Here is an 18,750-nt window from a genome sequence, read left to right as displayed (position 1 = left end):
TGTTGTTATTATTTATTCCCCAGAAGGAGGGAAGTGAGGAGTGGAGTGGAAAAAAAGATGAATTAAAAAAGATGAATTTGATTTTAAAATAAACTCAGATTCCATCAATAATCTTTCACATTTTTCCTTTCTTTCCCTCTATGTCCCATTCCTCTATAGCAGAGGTGTCCAAGCTTTTTTCAACGTTTTTCACCAAGGGCCATACGCGGTAAAATACACAAACAGCCGGGCCCCTCACTCGAGGTGAAGTATGTATTGCCTCACCTGGTTTATTTAACTAAATATATTTTTGGAATTTGCTGTAGGCCATCATGGCCGCAGTTGGCCTGCGGGCCGCAGTTTGGACACCCCTGCTCTATAGTATGTTCAATTCCTCTATGTGGAACTGGGTTTAAATAACTTGCAGGGGTTCTATGTACCTTGAAATTCCTTACAAATTAAGATTACAAATTAACATAGTTGGGCATTTGAACTAATTGTATATGTTCAAACTTCTGTGAACATTGTGGGCAACAGGAACCATTAGAGAAAAGAAAGAAGGTGTGGTAGTAAATTCTAGGCGTTATAGAAATCTTCCTTGGGAAAATTTGATGCTACTTCTATTTTTAAATTTTATATTATTTTGCATAATGAATACTATTTATTCATTACAAAGGTTGTATTTTTCGATTTGAAGAATACAGACTGTGATTATTATGGAGTACAGTGAAATGATCATTTCCCCTATCTGGACACTTTTCATTTTTACCACTTTATTTAGTTTAGCTTTTTTTTTTTAAAAGTAGTTGTCATATTATGGATTTCTACTGACCTTTAAGTAGGATAGGAGCAAGATAATACATTCTACAAAGAATCCATCCTTTCCTTGCATTTAGGATTGATTTTTTCATCAGCAATCTATGGTTCTAATCAGAAAGATATTAAGAATTTGATAAAGTCTGAGTTTTTTCCAAAATTAAATTCAGCATCTTTTTGAATGCTCTATGCTTTTCCACTCCACTTACTTCCCTCCTTCTTATGGGTCTGATTATTCAAATCTATGTGTACTACATAGAAGTCTTATTTTTCCATTTCATTGACATTTGAAAGATACGCGACATGTCCTTCTAAACTGGAACCATTCTTCCTACAGCAACGGTTCTCAATTTCAGTAATTTTGACCAAAGCATTCCATAGGCAGATAGTGAATTCTTATTTCCAAGAGGTCTAGTGGGTACATAGCCTAAAGAAACCAATCACACACAAAAAAATGCATTTCAAGTTTCATGTTTTATCTTAAAAACACATGAATTTCTTGAACTCTAGTCTTATAACATCTTTTATATAAAGTTTTTAATCTTTAAATAAAATGTGCTATTTAAACTTCAAGTACTTCCTGGTACACTGCTGAACACCTCAAAAACTTCATGGAAATCTGAGTATCCCTACTCTAGGAAATATGGCCCCACAAATTTCCTCTGATCCACCACATTTTCATAGAAGAAAATGAGGCATGGCATTACTTGTACTTTTAGTAAATCTGTATGCCTTTGAGTGTTCATTAAATTCATTTAAAGCAATCTGTTCTGTAACACTTATCCAGCATTGCTCTTACTATGTATGTAGCAGGTACTGTTTAAGCACTTATAAATAGCAACTAATTTTATCCTCCAAAGAACTTTGTGGGCTAAGTACTATTATCATCCATAGTTTATAGAAGAAACTGAGGCATAGAAAAGTTAAGTTAGTAAATGACAAAGGCAGTCTGGCTCCAGAATCTGTTACCGTTTTGCTCGGCTGCCTTTCTAACTAATTTAAAACTTCTCAATTCACATTCTGAAATCTACTTCTCCCTTTTGAAAACGGAAACATTTTCTGATCTCCAGGCTTTACACATTTCTGCATTAAAAAAATAGAAAAGCAAGCCATGATGGGAGAAAACATTTCTTCCCATTTCATATGTCAAAGGACTTATATCTAAATTATATAAAGAACTCTTAGGATTCACTAAAACACATTCAATTTAAAATGGGCAAAAGATTTGAACAGACACTTCAGAAAAGAATCCATATTTACAGCCAAGGTGAGATACTACCGCATCACTAGAATGACTAAAACTAAAAAGACTGAAAATATCATGTGTTGGTAAGGACATCAGACAACAGAAAAGCCCATACATTGCTAATTAGGATTTAAAATGGTACAACTCTAAAAGCAGTTTGACAATTTCTTTAAAAGTTAAACATCTACCGTATGACCCAATCATTTCACTTGTATTTGCCCAAGAAAAATGAAAGCATATGTCTATGCAAAGACCTGTACATGAATGTTCATGACAACTTTGTAATAGCCCCAAACTGAAATAACCCTAATGTCTGTCAAGAGATGAATGGATAAACAAAATGTGGTATATCCATATAATAGAATTATTCAGCAATAAAAAGGAATAAAATAGCAATGCACACATAAATTTCAAAAGCCATCATGCTGAATGAAAAACACGAGTACCTACTGTATGATTCTATTTATAAATAGTTTTAGAAATGCAAACTAAGGTGATAGAAAGCAAGTTAGTTGTTGCTGGGGACAGGGCTGGAAGGAGGAATGGATTGTAAAGGAGCATGATAAAACTCCTGGAGTTGATGGAAATATTTGGCATTTTGTTTACGATGGTGGTTTCATGGCAGTACACCTGTCAAAAACTCATTGACTTGTATACTTTAAATATGTAGTTTATTGTCAGTATACCTCAGTAAAGTGCATTAGAGAACTTAAAGATCTATAGCGGCTGTTTTCGAAAAAGAAATAATTCCAGCTTAATGTGTTAAACTGGATTTTTAAATGTTGGCTATGTTTTCACATCGGTCATCCACCTAAGGAAGGCCAAGTCACCTATGCAGAGCTACTGCCTGTCATAGGACGTTCCTTACCTCATTGCTCCTGGGAGCCAGATGTAGGGAGGGACTCTAGCGTTAGTCCTGGCATTTATTAGCTGTGTAAGCTTGGTCAATGTTTCAACCTGTCTGTGTCTTAGGTTCCTCATCTCTAAAATCGGAATATAACAAATACCTCAGAGCTGTTGTGAGCCTTAAGGAAATTCATGTATATAAAGTGCTTAAAAGACTGGATGGCACATAGTAAGAGCTTTATGAGTGAGCTACTTTTATTACTTAGGATTTCATCTACAGTAGTACCTCGGTTTTTGAATGTCTCTGTTGACAAACATCTCAGTTTACGAACGCCATAAATCCACAAGTAAATGCTTCGGTTTGTGAACATGTCTTGGAAGTCGAACATGTCATGCGGCTTCTGCTGGGTGCAAAATCCTGAGGCCTAGCTGTCGGCTGTTTTCGAACTTTCAGAACTTGAATGGTCTCTGGAACGGCTTACGTTAGAAAACCGAGGTACCACTGTATTTAACTGTCATAGTGAAATGTTCTCCTAACCAATTATTCCAGTTAACTACAGAAAGTCAAATAAAGGAGAGGTAAACAGGGCAGGTGTGCCAGTAAGCATTACTTAACTCTTTGTATTTTGAGCTAACTCCTGTTTTAGAGGGACTTTTTAAAACAAAAGCTTAAAGTTAGACTTTATCCTTATTGTCTTTTCTGATTTTGAACCAACTCTTTGAAGATTTCAGTTTATGTCCTGTGATAACGTGTGTTCTATATACTTTAATACCCAAAAGAGTATGGAATATCAAGCAGAAACAAATAGGGATTCTAGCTATTTTATTAACTATTTGCAGCTTAGTATTAATTAGGTCTCAAGCAATAAATAGTTTTTGTTGATTGAAACTCATCTGTAGTATTTTTTAGATGTACCTTCTAAAATTTTGGGGAAAAAAATCAAGCAAAATTCTGAAAACTTGATGTTCCTATTTGTACTGCATCTACACCACGAACCTAGTTATAGATGAACACCCACAATGCCACTTACTTCCACAAAAGATATCATAGTAGAAAAAGAAAGAACATGGAATCTTTTATTTTGGAGAAATGAAACTATGTAGGTTGTTATTCAACAGCTATACAAAGCTTGGTCTTTTTTATTTCAGTAAAGATATATAAAGCCATTGTGAAAGTTAAAGTAATGAAAACACTGCACATAAACTGCTGTGTTAAATATGAAACAAATGAGTAATATGAAGTACTCATAATTCAAAACTACCTAAAAAGGTATCTTAATAAAATACTAAGAACTACTCTACTTTTCCTAATTCAAGACCTATCAGAGAGAATTTGTTCCAATCCAACAACCCATTTAGAAATTGCAAAACCTGAATTTTTGCATTGTATGAAATGTTTTTAATAAGTATCAGGTTTCACGAATAAATCAACTGAATTTGAGTGAAAAATTTATAAAAATTTTCATACCCCACAGCACATTATTTGTGTTGTGACATGGCATTTAAACATAATACAGCACAAAGGTTGTTTTTTTTTAATGTTTATTAAAAATCATTAATCTTTGAGCAAGAAACTTTTGAGCAATTTAGGATGCTTAATTTGGTTAGTATTAGGTGTAAGTAAGCTCAATTCTTCACCTTTAATAAAGATACCAAATAAATGACATGGTCCTATACTTTTAAATCTTATTCACTAAGAAGCATTAGAAGACATTTTACATCTTTCCATTATATGCATTTTCTTTCTCTCAGCAATGTTATGTAACAGTCTCTGCAAAAAAGTATTTTATGGTTTTTGATGCAAATAAATAGTATTTTTTAAAAACCTCAATTTCTAATTCTGTGTTGCTAACATTTAGAAATTTTGTAATACTAACCTTGTATTTTGTGCTCTTGCTAAACTCACTTATTATTCGAGTAGCCTTTTCCTAGATGCTTTGACGTTTTATTTACAGATGATCTTATCATCTGCAAATAAAGACAGTGCAATTTCTTCCTCTCTAGTCTGTATACCTTTGATTTCTTCTTCTTGCCTGATTGTATGGCTAGGACCTCCAGTGCAATATTGAACAGAATTGGTAAGAATGGGCACCTTCCCTTGTTCTTCTGAGTTTTGCAATCTTATAATACCATTGTAATCTTAGGAAAGACTAAGCAGAACAGTGCAGTAAGTTTTAGGACACTTGGTAGCTGATCCTCCTATCTTTGCCAAAGCATGTTTTTAATTCCTTTTAACCCCTGAAGGTCAAATATCATTTAAGGAGTTTTTAGAGATCTTAATTGTGCTAGAAATGCAGCCCAGTACCTGTCAGCATCATGAATACTCTTAGCTATATTAGTTATTAACCTTGATTTTTCAGGAAATGAGATTAGTATCTGATTTATGAGTTTCCCAAGCTCTAGCCATTTCATATTAATACAACAATCATAAAAATAACTAAGAGCTTACTATGGCATATTTTTAATGACTAAATACCAAGGAATTAACAAAAATCATTAACTGGGAGTACTAGTTACACCTTTAATATAAAATTTATGTTTTTAACTAAGTCTTTGAATACTCATAAATATGCTGTGGCTAGCTAGGTCAAGGATCATGCTTGTGAAATTAATTTTACTTGGACCCAAGGCAGCCATCCTACATCAGAACACCATCAAATGTACGCCATTCCTTCCAAAGGGTTAATAAATGTGAATGGGTCTGTAAGAAGGGGAAAAAAAAATCAGTGCTCAAGTCCTAACATATGTGTGATGAATATACAGGGGAAATCTTAAGTTAGTCATTTGAACATGCTTAGTCAATATTTTTCATATTGACACCTAGTAAAGGCAGTAGATCTGATACTGACAAATAATCATTAATGTCTTGGGGGGCAGGAGGTCGACTCCTGCCCCCCAATCATTCTATCCAGCTGCCAACATTAGACTTGCATGATAATGTACTCTGGTGTCACCGTAGCAGATATGTCCTGGGCAGAGAGCAGATTTATACAAAACAATGTACTATTCCTGATGTCTCAGGAGTCTGGCTAATCCATATTTAAAACTGCATTTTCTCCAGTTACTCTTTGTTCCCACCTAATTTCACTAACAAACATTACTGCTTAGCTCCTTAAAAGGGCTGTACCTAATTCATCTGTATGTCCTTCGTACTGAGCATAATACCTGGTACATAGGTGGAGCTCAATACATGTTTTCTGAATAAATGTAAGAAGGGCTATTAGCTAGATTTTCTGTCATTTGACTCGAATCTCTGCTTAATATCATAAAAATAAAGGAAAACATTTTTAGGTAATTGCTGTGTAAATGCGTCAATGATTCTGTAAGTCAGAAATGTCCATTCTGGAACTGAGTCCATTTAATTTTTTTATTCCTTAAAAAAAGGCAGATAAGCAACGATTGTTTGTTGCGGTTTTGTTTTTACAGATTTCTCAGGAATATTGTTACTGAGTGAAAAAATTTTTAACTGTCAAAAATATTTGAGAAACCTCACTGAATGAATTATAAAGTATCCTGGAAAATCTTACGATACTTTGGCCATATATTCTATGTATGCATTTTTTCCATATAAGTCTGGTGATGGGGTATTTCTTTTGTTTTTTTGTAATTGAGTTTATTTCTCAATGTCCTATTTGTAATCTTATACCTTCTATATATTCCCTGCTTGCCAATTTTTAACCCTTACTGACATCTGTTCATTATCAAGCCCGATACAGATGAGCTTCTCCTGAAGAGTATTACAGCTATAGGTGAAAATGAATAAACAGATGGTTTTCAAATCAATCTTAATGGTCCCATCAGGATTTTAAAGTGAGAGTGGAATTTTAATAACTGGAAACATGACAATTCTTTGATACCTTTTGGAGGAATCTCCTAAAGAGATTTTTATTTTTTTTAAGAAAAATAAGAGAAGTAACAAGCAACATTTTTTTTCTCTTATTTATGTATTCTTAATTGGCCATTATTTAAGGCTCTTATATCTAAACTAAATATATAGTCTTACAAGTGTTTTAAATAGTATATCAAATATTTACCATTTGTTAAGTAGCAGTTAACGGAACAGTTAATGAGGGATATTTACCTGAAATAAAGTGATGAGGTAATTTTTTAGGTACTAAATTATATTTTGTTTTTCAAATCCTACTGAATAATCTCAATCCTAACTCAACAGAGATTTCATTGCTTTCTGAATGTCATCTGATGGCCGTTATAGGTCAAAGTTTCATGTTTTATGAATTGCCATTCTAGTACACAGCGAAGCTGTGGAATGATTATCAACATGGAACTGTAAATGAGTTCACAATTTTAAAGCTGTCAAGGACCTCAGAGTTTGGTTAGTGCAGAGTTCAACCTCAACACTACTGACATTTTGGTAGGAGAATCCTGTTTTGTGTGTGTGTCTGGCGGGGACTGCCCTGTGCATTTTAGGATGTTTGTAGCATCTCTGGCCTATACCAAACAGATGCCAGTAGCACCTACTCTCACCTTGCCCTTCCTTCCTTGCCCAGTGGTGAAAAACAAAAATGTCTCCAGACATTGCCAAATGTACTCTGGGTGGGGGTGGGGGTGGGGGTGGGGGGTGGGGCAAATTTATCCTTGGTTGAAAACCACTCAACTGGGCTAATCCAATCCCCCTTTCCACAGATGACAAAACTCAAAGAAGTTTTGGACTTTGAAAGGTTGAAAGAAAAGCTTGGGATTTATTCAAGGTCACACAGCTAGTGGAGAAACTAGAACTAGAACCTATTACAAGTTAAGACTCATGTTCCAGTATTATTATACTACCCAGAAGTGGTTTAGGAAGGTTATTGGTAGCACTGTGTGAACTGACATCAAGTCTTCAGTAATTCTGCACATATTCAGGCATCACAAAAAACAAACAGAAAATGCCAAGTCAGGCAAAAAGCTGTTTTTCCATGAGAAACTATTGCCAAATCTTCCTATGATCTGGTTATGGGAACCAAATTGTATTGCAGACTTGACACTTATAAACTGCTCAGGCTTACTTGTTGGTGAGAGGCAGGATGTTTGGTATGAACAAAAATCCAGGAGATCTTATATTTTTTATATCAACAACGACACTAACCCAGGCTGATTGAAGACACTGAATCTAGTCTTCCAAATTGTCCTAAGATACTTAACGGAACATCATTTGGTTGCAATGAATTTCTAATTTCCATTTTTAGTGAATGAAATTTATATAAAGTGTATACAATAATGTTTTAAGAAATTTACATTTTACTACTTTGCTTTTCCTCCAAAGCGAAAAGTTTAAAAGATTATGGAATAACACGCAAAAATATATTATGGAAGAAGGTAAAAATGAAATTATTTTATGAGGTTATTATATTTATTGGTGTCCCTCCAGGAGAAAGTAATTAAATTATTCGACAAGGCTTTGGCTTTCACCATCTTTCACTTGGGAGACAAGAAAAGCATCTTAAGGCAACACAGCAAATACTGAAAGTTAATTATTAAATTAAAGAGGGCTAAATGTTTTACTGAAATACTGGGCAGTGGATTTAAGTTTCATCTAAAATCATTTCCCAAACTGACTTACATACAGCCTTATCTGATAGGATGTTCGCGGGTATAGTCTTAAACAGCTCTTAGATTGAGACGATCAGGAAATAGTTTTTGGTGTTAGGGGAAATGTGTTGGTGAGAACTTGAAAAACTTTTGGCAGGACCACTCCTTCCAAACCCCTGCACAAAGAGACTTGACCAAATTTTAACCGTGGCCTCCAGCAGCCTAAGGCAGAATACCTGGGAGAACGCAGCCCCTGAGGGTCTGATAGGAAAAGCTCAGGGCTGTCAAAAGAAATGTACTGTGTGTTCCAGCCAACACCGGATGGCAGGGTAGGTTCCTGATCTCTCTTTAAAGAGTTCTTACTAAAGAGCTTTCTGTTGTGAATCCTTTTTCCTACCCTTGAAGATGTGTATCTCCTACAACTCGGTGGCCTCTCTCTCAAGGACCTGAAAGTCATTCCTTTGAAACGCAATCATCAGGGAGGCTCTGCGATCATCAGGCAGGTCTCCCAGTCACGGTGGGAGGGCAGAACCCTCGTTTCCTTAATGCCGTCAAGCAGACACAGCTAACTGCATTCACACTGACCCACCCTTTGTAATTTTTCACTTCCTTGAATCTACTTGAACCCCACTTCTCTCCCATTCCTTCATTTTCCCTGTAAAACACCCAGTCACCTCTGGGTAAACCAAATAAAGTCTGCTGTCACCGCTCTAATGTCCGGCTTTATCTCTGACACTGGTAGCTAACATATTAAAACTCAGACTATCAAGATAGGCCTGTAAATCTTCGAAGCTTGTTTTACAGGGTGTTATCTTCAAAAAGCCAAGGAAAACTCTCCAAAGTGATCCCTCAAAACCCTCTTTCCTCCACCCAGGGCCTGCCCAACTTGAAGCTCCCATGCTACTTCCTCCTCTACCCAAATTCCTAATTGTCCTATGGACCTGCCAGGATGTCGGATTTCACCCAACGGAGGTTTGCTTCCTTCCGCGTCTCGGGCCTTTTATCCGATCTCTGCCCCCTCAATCTTGGGGTTTCCTCATCAATGCCCCTTCCTTTTCGCAGACACTCAAGAACCACAGACGTCTGTCTACCTGGCCACCTCTTTCCCACTCACACCTCAGCCTCCTCCGAAGGCTGAGGCGTCCCTTTCCCTCCACACTCCACTTGGGGGCCCTGGCGCCCGTCTCCGCAGGCGGCGGGTGGTGAGGGGACTCCGGCCCCGACGCTGTCGGCCATTTCGTACTCGGGACGGGCCCAGCGGGCTTGGCGCGCAGGGGTTTACTGGGCCGCGGAGTTGCAGGGCTGAAGCCCGGGCCGCCCCCGCCGCCGGGGCGGGAACTCACCTTCTTTGAGGCAGGGGCGGGCGTCTACAACTACTGTCCCCCTCCCCGCCAACGCCGCCGGCCTGGGGTCAGGCCGAGGTGGAGGTGGCGGAGAGGCAGGGACACCCGCTGCCGCCAACGCCGCCTCCGCCGCCGAGCAGGCGAGGTGGAAGGAGGAGGCGGAGACCCGGGCTCCGGAGGGGAAGTCGCCGCCACCACCCGCGGCTGACTGGACGGCGCCGACGCCATGGCGGCGAGCCCCTCTAGCCCCGCCTTCCTGTTTGCTCCGCCCCCTTCGCCATCCTTTTTCCGGGGCCCCGCTGCACCCCGGCCTTTGCCCCTCACTTCTAGAAACCCCTACGCTAAACTATTGGAGGGGAAGACAAGCACCTGGGGCCTCTCACCTTTCTGAGAGTGAATCTGAAACCAACTAAGAAAAACAAACAAACGAAAGACTGGAATCTGGATTTTACCTCTAGAGCATCTGAAAAATACAGCATCTCCTGCTGTATTTTGCTTTCCTTTGCTAAGGCCTTTAGTACAGAGTAGATTAAGCAAAATCCTTGGTCATGATACGCTGTCATCAATGGTCCAGAAATGACACCTCTGTTAATATATCTATATATGGATATACACACACACACACACACACACACATAAATACACAAACGTGAATCTCATCATCTTATTCCGCACCTCCCAAAAACACTACCCTGGTTTGTAGTCATCATTTCCTTACATACATATCTTTATCACATATATGTGAAGCTAAAAAAAAAGTTTAGATTGTTTTTGAATTTCGTAAGATTTATATCTTTATGCAGTATAATGGGACTTGTTTCACTCAACATTTTGAGGTTCATCCAAGCTGTGGTATATAAAACTTATCTATTCATTTCATTACTGTATAATATTCTACCCATTTTCCTATTGATGGGCATGCCTCCTGGTACACTGTGTAACTTACTCTTGGGTATCCTTGTCTGTCACAGCGCCATTGCCTAATTTTAGGTTCTCATCATCTTTTGTTAGAACCATGGCAACATCTACCTAACTGATATCCTTCCTCTGACTTCACCACTCCAAACTACTGTTCAAATTACTGCCAAAGGGTTCTATCTAGAAGTCATTACTGGCTCCGCATTGTCTGATGGGAGAAGTCAAACGTGAGTACCACTGGACTTCTGTGTCCCTCCCTGATCTCATTATCCACCTATTGCCCTCACCTCCCCACCCTGCTTTCACTTTATGATCCAGCAATGTTAAACCTTTACTGATTCCTGTAAATACCAAGCTATTGCATAACTCAACGTATCGTATATGCTGCTCCCTCTTCCTGGAGTGCCCTCTCCCTACTTCCTAATGAACTCCTTCCCTCAGAAGCAAATACTATCCTGAATTCAGTGTTTCTCATTCCCATGCATTTCTTTATACTTTTACTACTTAATGTATGTATCCCTAGGTAAAATGAAGTATTGCTTTGCATGATTTAAAACTTTACATCAATGTTGTTATACATAGGATGCCAAAAAAATGTATACACATTTTAAGGAAGGAAAAAACTATTAAAATTGTAATAATATATGGATAACAAAAGATGAATACAAGTCACGTTTGATTCCTGCAATTACAAGAGGTGCTCAAAGTGGTTGCCATCAGCGTCCAGACACTTCTGATTATGGTGAACTACTGCTTGAGCAACATTGACCAAAGTGTCCACTTGTATACATCTTTTGGCACCCCAGGTATATACTGTTTATTCCTTTGCAATTTGCTTTTATCACCATTTTTTATATTAATGCATGCTGAAATGTGAGGTTTTAACTAAAATGTGAGTTTTATAGTTCTATAACATACCACTGTATGAATATATCATGAGCTGTCTGCTCTCCTATCGATAGACACTGAGCTTGTTCCCCATTTTTGCTTTTGTAGATGGTATTGCTCTAACATTCTTGTGTCGTCTTCTTGTGCATGTATGTGAGAGTTTCTCTGGGATTTATATTTAGGAGATGCTGCTACTTTTTAACTAGGAGGCCTTGATAATACCCACCTCAAAGGGTGTTGTGAAAGCATACGCGGTATTGTAAGTAAAGGACAATTTCAAGCATTCAAGCGGTTATTGTTGCTGTTAGAATAGCATTGAAATGTATATGAAATACTAGGACATAAAAGGCAATAGTTTGGTCCCAGAATGATAAACATCAGTATACTACATGTGCTTCTGTAGCTCCCTCCATACACAACAGATTGTAGGTGTCTGCACATGTCATGTTAGTTCTTTACCTTCATATCTCTGCTCATGCTGCTGTGGTCCTTGGGCCTGAAATGATCTCCTCCAGTTTTGCTTCTCCTCCTCCCTACTTATCTTCTCTGGCCACGTCTCTGAAGCCTTCCCTGGATACTATTTCCCTTTTGACTTCTCTGTCTCGTTCAGCATAGCATCTTCACATGCTCTTCCCTCATCCTCTCTAAATGGTCAATGTCTTGAAGACAGGGCCTACATTTTATTAATCTTGTATCAGGACACTCACTGAGCATAGTGCTTGATACATGTGTTGATAAATTAATGAGGAATGAGTGAATTTAGGAATTCTTGGGAGGAAAGCAATTGGCAGCTAAGAATTTCTTGGAGCCAAAGTTAGAAAGCCGGAAATAAACATGCTATTTTAGTAAGAACACAGAGACCAGAGAGAATGTGAAGTTTTGTCAATGATGTAATTATACAGATACAATGGACTATTAAGTAGGGAACCCACTACTGTCATCCTGGAATGTGAGTGCTAGATATGCATAAGAACTTTTTCTTAGATCTTGGCTGGAAGTGATTTTGAAATGAATGGGTGAATCAACCAGTGAATGCATGCGGAAGCAGTGAGCTCCTTCTGGCATATTTAACATTGTGAGGCATGAAGCTATTATAATGAAGCAGGGGTTGGCAAATGTTTTCTGTAAAGGGCCATATAGAAAATATTTTTATCTTTGTGGGCCATATGATCTTTGTTGCAAATATTCAACTCTGCTGTGGTAATGTGAAGAAAGCCATAGAAAATATGTAAACAAGTGACTGTGACTGTTTTCTAATAAGATTTTATTTATGGTCACTGGAATTTGAATTTCATATAATTTTCAAGTGTCACAAAACATTCTTCTTTTGATTCCCCACCCCTACCCCCAGCCTTTAAAGAAGTTGTTGAAACCTGGTCTAAATGAATGTTAGCTCCATGTACAAAGGAGGTCACAACCAACGATAAAAGGCTGTTCTCTTACTAAATCAGACCTTAAAAAAGATTTAAAATCTTGCAGCTTTCTTGATTTGCCACTAGATGGTGGTCTCTGAAGGTATGGGGATCAGCCAGTGGGTCTTTTAATAGAGGGGATTGAGTTTTTGCAGGGTATGGTAGGTAGATCAGCTGCTGTGGTATTAATACAGGCACACAAACTGTGGTTCAAAACTTAATCACAAACCATTACTCTGGGTTTCATTTACGTTTCTACCTCCCCACTTAATTTGTACATATTCCCCGAATTGCAACATATCTAACTGAAAGGAATGCCTCTGAGATTATTTGCTCAAAAGACTCAAAACAATACTATGAATAAGTACAGGCTGTGGTCAAAGATTTGGGGGCTGCAGTGTGGAATTTTGGAATATACTCTACCCAAGATTCCGGTAAACAAGTGGAGCTAATTGTGAGAGGATACTTGAAGCCCATGTCTAGTCTTGTGATAACGCTCCCAAACAGCACCTACTCTTGAACTCTTCATGTCACCTTCTTCTACTCTTGAGGTGCACGACTGGAGACCTGGCATTACCCTTCCTTGGCATATCCTGCAACAGTTGCCTCACAAGACAAGGGATGTTGGTATTAGTTATCAGGCTGTTGGCTGGTAATGGGGAAAGGGAAATTCCTGCTATATTGCATATCAACACAAATCTTATGTAAATTTTTTTTGCTCATCTGTCCTTGCTGTCTCCCATCTCCACTTTTTTTTTTTTTTTTTTTTCTCCCACAGGAATCCAAACCTTTCTAAACGGTCCTGGCTCTCCCCACAATATGCCAGCTGCACCTCACAATCATTGTGACAAACAAAAGTTACCCCCACACTTCTGAGATGCCCCCGAAGTGGTGGAACTTGCCTCCGTTGAAAATGGCTTGTCTTCTAGATCTTGGAAACAGACACTGTATGTCTTGGGAAGCAAGGGACACCCTGGCGCAGTGAAGAATCTTTGCCCATCCTGCACAACCACAAATATCCAGGTGCTCATTTCAGGTAGGTGAAAACCCTGTTTATAATTATTTGAGTCTAGGACTCTGTTTTATATTTAACTATAGAGTAGTTTTAGTTTTAAAATACACTAAATTTTCCAGGAACGCAACTTTTTGTTAACTAAAGGAAGATTATACTTTCTTTCGTTTGGGACTTGACTAAAAATCATTCACCATTTCAGAAAATCGTGTTACAAACAATGCCCTATGTGGTATTTGTGTCCCCAAAATCAACCTACATTTTTAACTCTCACTATCACAGTAATTCTACTTAGGAGCAAGCATCTAACTTTATCCTATTTTCTAGTGTAGTTGTACCCAAGCATATACACAGTGAGCACATCGTGATATATTTAATTTTCTGTGAATACATATTATTTTATTATAAGATAACTTCACTCTATTTCTCCCTTATTAGGTTAGGTTAGTGTTTTAGTTCATTTGGGTGGCAATAACAAAATACCACAGACCGGGTAGCTTATAAACAACAGAAATTTATTTCTCACAGTTCTGGAAGCTGGAAGTTCTAGCTAGATCAGGTGCCAGCATGGTCTTGTGAAGGCCTTTTCTGGGTTGCAGACTTCTCGCTGTGTCCTCACATGGTGGAAGAGAAGGACCTAGGGATCTCTTTGAACCCTTTTTTATTAGGCACTACTCCCATCCTTATAATTTAAGCACCTTCCAAAGGTCCCACCTACTAATATCATCATCTTTGGGGGTCAGGATTTCAACATATGAATTTGGGGGGAGACACAAATATTCAGACCACTGGAATTAGTAATTTATGATTTTTTAGGTGTGAGTTAGTAAATTATGTATGAATTTCATTTTGGAGTGGCAAAAGAGATGTTATATAATATTTACTATAATGAGAGTAAGTATAATACTTAACGTGTTAGTTTCCTGTTGCTGCTGTAACACATTATCGCAAACGTAGTGGCTTAAAATAACACAAATTTATTATCTTGCAGTTTGGCGCCTTCCTCCTTCTTCAAAGCCAGCAATATAGCATCTCTAAATGTCTTTCTGACTCTGACCCTGTGCTTTCATTGTCACATCTTCTTCTCTGACTGTGACACCCTATCTGCATCTTACATGGATTCTTGTGATTCCATTGGGCCCACTTGGATAACCCAAGATAATCTTCCTCTCTCAAGATCCTTAATTTAGTCACATTTGCAAAGTCCCTTTTGCCATGTAAGGTAATGTATTCACAGATCTGGGGATATGGACCTGGACATCTTTTGGGGGGGTGCATTATCCTGCCTATAATACTTTAATAATATAATACTTGTCCTGATAAGGTTGAAACTCACAGATGGAACTAAAGCACTGGGCTTAATGCTCCTTCTCTTTCTGTTCTGAGGGCAGGTAGATTTTGTCCTTGACCTTGGCTTCAGCTGAACCTGGTCCAAGGGCACAGTGTCTAGAGAACCACCTAATCCTTGCCAGGTTGAGGAAGGTTCTGGTTGTTGCAAGGCCCTGAGTTGCCAGGCAGTGTGGGTCTAAGCATTTATATGAAGCTAACCTGGATTGAAGAATTACTTTTTAATCTTTTTTTTTCCCCTTGGAAGCACGTGATGTTTACTTTTTGGGGCACCCAACTTTAAATGTCTACAGTTGTTTTCTGGATAGTCACTGAGGTATTCTCTAGCTCCAGGGGCTATGTGTTCTGACCTATAAATCGGGATATATGGTTCCAAGATTCAAAGGAGTTTTAGGAGATGCAATTTGGTCGAAAACACCTGAGAATTTCTAGCACATCTTGATAGTTTTGGGAAGATAATGTGACAGAAAAATAAAATAAAATAAAATAAAGTAAAATAGCTATCTTTTTTTCAGTTGCAATTGACATTCAATATTCTTGTATATTAATTTCAGGTGTACAGCATAGTGGTTAGAAATTTATATAACTTATGCAGTGATCCCCCGATTAGTCTAGTACCCAGCTGGCCCTATACATAGGTATTGCAATGAGTTCCTTATGAAGTACCAAGCGTTGTGCTATATCCTGTATACATATTATCTCATTTAACACTCACGACAATCCAGAGAGGTAGAAACTATCACCCTGTTTTACGGGTTCTATCTTAAAGTCATAGTGGTAGGCTCAGAATTCAAATGCAGATCTATCTGACTCAGAAGCTAGTGCTTGAGAATGACTACAGTCACAGAGATCCAGAACACAGAGTTCCCTAAATAGATGCATCCTCAAAACTAAAAATATTACATGGAAGATAAGCTATAGCCCGAGATCTGCAAGTGTCTTTCTTTTCAACCTGAGTGAGAGTTGGTATTTAGTTCACTGGAGATGTTAGAATTGTCCCTCCAATGTCTTCACTCCTGGGTAAGAAGAACAGAGTTCATTGGTATTTTCCTGGCAGTAAAAACATGTTAAAAGGGAGATTTGATAGAAAGATAGAAATGAGGGTTTTTATTTTCAAGGCCTGCCTCCTCTCATTGTACAGCCTGTACCCAACACACATGCATTATCAGGGAACTCCCAGACCCCCATGCCCTGGTGGGGGTGCTGTGGGAACCCCGGGTAATACTGGAGAAGAGGGATAGCCCTTGGAGCTAAATATACTGTTATGTATGTGCCAGAGGGGTAGTTTAGTATCTGCCATCCACTTTTAGCTTTCTGAAAACAGTCCAGTCTGGGGGAGGAAATAGGGGGACAGGGGCCATCTCACTCAAGAAAGTGTAAGCCTGACTGACGTAGGGCCCCAGAGCAGCAGGCGTCACTTCTCCTCTTGGACCTTTTCAGCTGTCTACTTTGGATTGACAGAGGCATCTGGCTGCTAAAAATACCCTAGTGACCAAGTGCTCCCTATTCTAACTAAAGCTGAGCACAACTGCCATCTGAGACCGAGCTTCTTGCAAGGAACTTTTCAAGTTTTCAGGCCCAATCCCAGAGCCACACCAGTCCATGGTCATTTTCTGCTCTGTCAGTTTTGCTGAGTGATGAATGACACCCCACCCACATTACTGTCTTCTTGCTTGCCCATCCCTGCCTCCAGGAAAAGTGGCGGAGGGGGAGGTGAGGGCACAGGGGTGAGAGGGGGTAGGGAAGGGGAGGTGGCTTGTCCATTTATAGTCTTGCTCTTTGGGATACTGAAGGTGCTGAAATAGCAGCAATGACAAGAGACTTGGCTCCGTGCTAAGTATCTGCAGTGCTGCCTGAAAGACTGACATGACAATAGGGAGAATGGAGAATGTGGAGGTCTTCACTTCTGAAGGCAAAGGCAGGAGTCTGAAGGCCACGAAGGAGTTCTGGGCTGCGGACATCATATTTGCTGAGCGAGCTTATTCTGCAGTTGTTTTTGACAGGTATGAAGTGTGGGGAGTTGCCTTCTTTTCTCCTGTTGGTTTGGCTGGTGCCAGACTCAAAAATTCTTTGCTCTCAAAATCATCAAAAAAGGGATAAAATCCATGTGACTATTTTTAACAAAATGGCATTTCTACCAGCTGTTTTCTGACATGTCTTTTTCTGCAAAGAGTCATTGCCAATGTGATTTGCTGTGGTCCCTACGAGGGTTGTAAAGTAAGCAAAGGCTTTGGGGCACTTGCTCACAACACCAGTGAACTTGGGTTAGTGGATGTACTGGGTGTGGGAAGGGTGGAGGGAAAGGAGTGGAAAAGTGGGTGTGGTGCTGTAAAACACTTTCTTACAGAAGTCTCCATGTTTTTAGTTTCTTGGATATAAGAAATGTAGAGGATTAAATAATTGATGAGACTTTAAAAAAGGAATTGAAAATACACAAGCAACACTGGAATGCACTTAAATTTGAAAAATTAGACTTTTACTAACGAAGGTGGAATCCATTTTTACCTTTCCCATCCCTAACCTCAGTCACCTCTATCTTTCCCCAGAGGTAATCCCTGTTATTATTTTAATGTGTTTCCTTCTAGAATGTTCTTTGACTATTACATACGTATATCTGCACTTATCAAAATGTATAGCTGTCTAGTTTGTCTATTTTTTTTTTTTTTACAGAAATACTATCATTCTTCAGATGTCATTCTAGAACTTACTGTTTTCACTGAACATGTTTTTGTTATTTATTCTTATGGGCGTTATAAGTCTATAGATACTTCTTTTAAATATCAAATATCTACTTATTTTACCCACATGTAAATATATCTATGTTGATTCATATGCTATAGGAATCACCAATTTTTTTTCTTTTGAACCACCAATTTTAACTGTTGTAAATATTCCAACCTATACATACGTGAAATTTTATTTATCCACTCTCCTATTAAAATACACTTGTGGTTTCCAGTTTTTGATAAAAACAAACATTTCTGCAATTAAAATCCTTGATTATGTCCACTTGTACACATGTCTGATTATTCTCTAGGACATACGGCTAGAAGAGGAATTGCTGTGCCATTGGGTATGCTGTTTTCAGTTTTAATAGACTCTCCAAAGTGACGCTATTAAATTTACATTCCCATTTCCCCACGACTCTGTCCATATTTAACTGCAACATTTTAAAAGTAGTGCTAACTCTTTATTTTAAAAAGCCTACACGGCGATTAAATCAGAACAGTATTCTCAGAGCCCAAATTTGGGTGACTGTCCTAAGTTTTATGTGATCTGAATCATGATGGCCTCTGATAATCTAGGCTTTGTGGCTGGCTCACTGTACTGATGGGCACTGCTTTTCAGAGATAATTTGATTATATTTGATTATGAAGAAATTCTCCTTTCTTCCTGCTGACCTAGACCTTCAGG

At 38.5% G+C, this 18,750-nt stretch overlaps 2 protein-coding genes across 6 annotated transcripts in view; one reads left to right on the top strand and one right to left on the bottom strand.

Annotated features, from left to right (window-relative positions):
- KRCC1 (lysine rich coiled-coil 1) overlaps nt 1-18,750 on the bottom strand; it is a 39,072-nt gene that overhangs the window by 7,807 nt on the left and 12,515 nt on the right. Inside the window, exon 1 of one of the 4 annotated variants that reach the window (XM_019749231.3) lies at nt 9,760-9,977. The exons of 2 other annotated variants lie outside the window; for them this stretch is intronic. The gene's annotated coding sequence lies outside the window, so the exon portion shown is untranslated. Of the gene's footprint in view, nt 1-9,357; nt 9,688-9,759; nt 9,978-18,750 lie in introns of those variants that run through there. One more of the 4 variants, XM_019749232.3, reaches the window with a different exon arrangement.
- The window catches only part of SMYD1 (SET and MYND domain containing 1), a 51,018-nt gene continuing 46,450 nt past the window's right edge, over nt 14,183-18,750 (top strand). The window contains exon 1 of one of the 2 annotated variants that reach the window (XM_074332297.2): nt 14,183-17,339. In XM_074332297.2, the coding sequence (XP_074188398.2) occupies nt 17,203-17,339 (137 nt within the window). In that variant the 5' untranslated portion in view covers nt 14,183-17,202. The remainder of the gene's footprint in view (nt 17,340-18,750) is intronic. The other variant, XM_019749221.3, reaches the window with a different exon arrangement.

Source organism: Rhinolophus sinicus, chromosome 2 (assembly GCF_057876585.1).
Source record: "Rhinolophus sinicus isolate RSI-liver-muscle chromosome 2, RSI-T2T, whole genome shotgun sequence".
In the NCBI taxonomy this organism is placed as follows: Eukaryota; Metazoa; Chordata; class Mammalia; order Chiroptera; family Rhinolophidae; genus Rhinolophus; species Rhinolophus sinicus.
The sequence above is the reverse complement of the archived record's forward strand: the minus strand, read 5'-3'. Positions and strand labels throughout refer to the sequence as shown.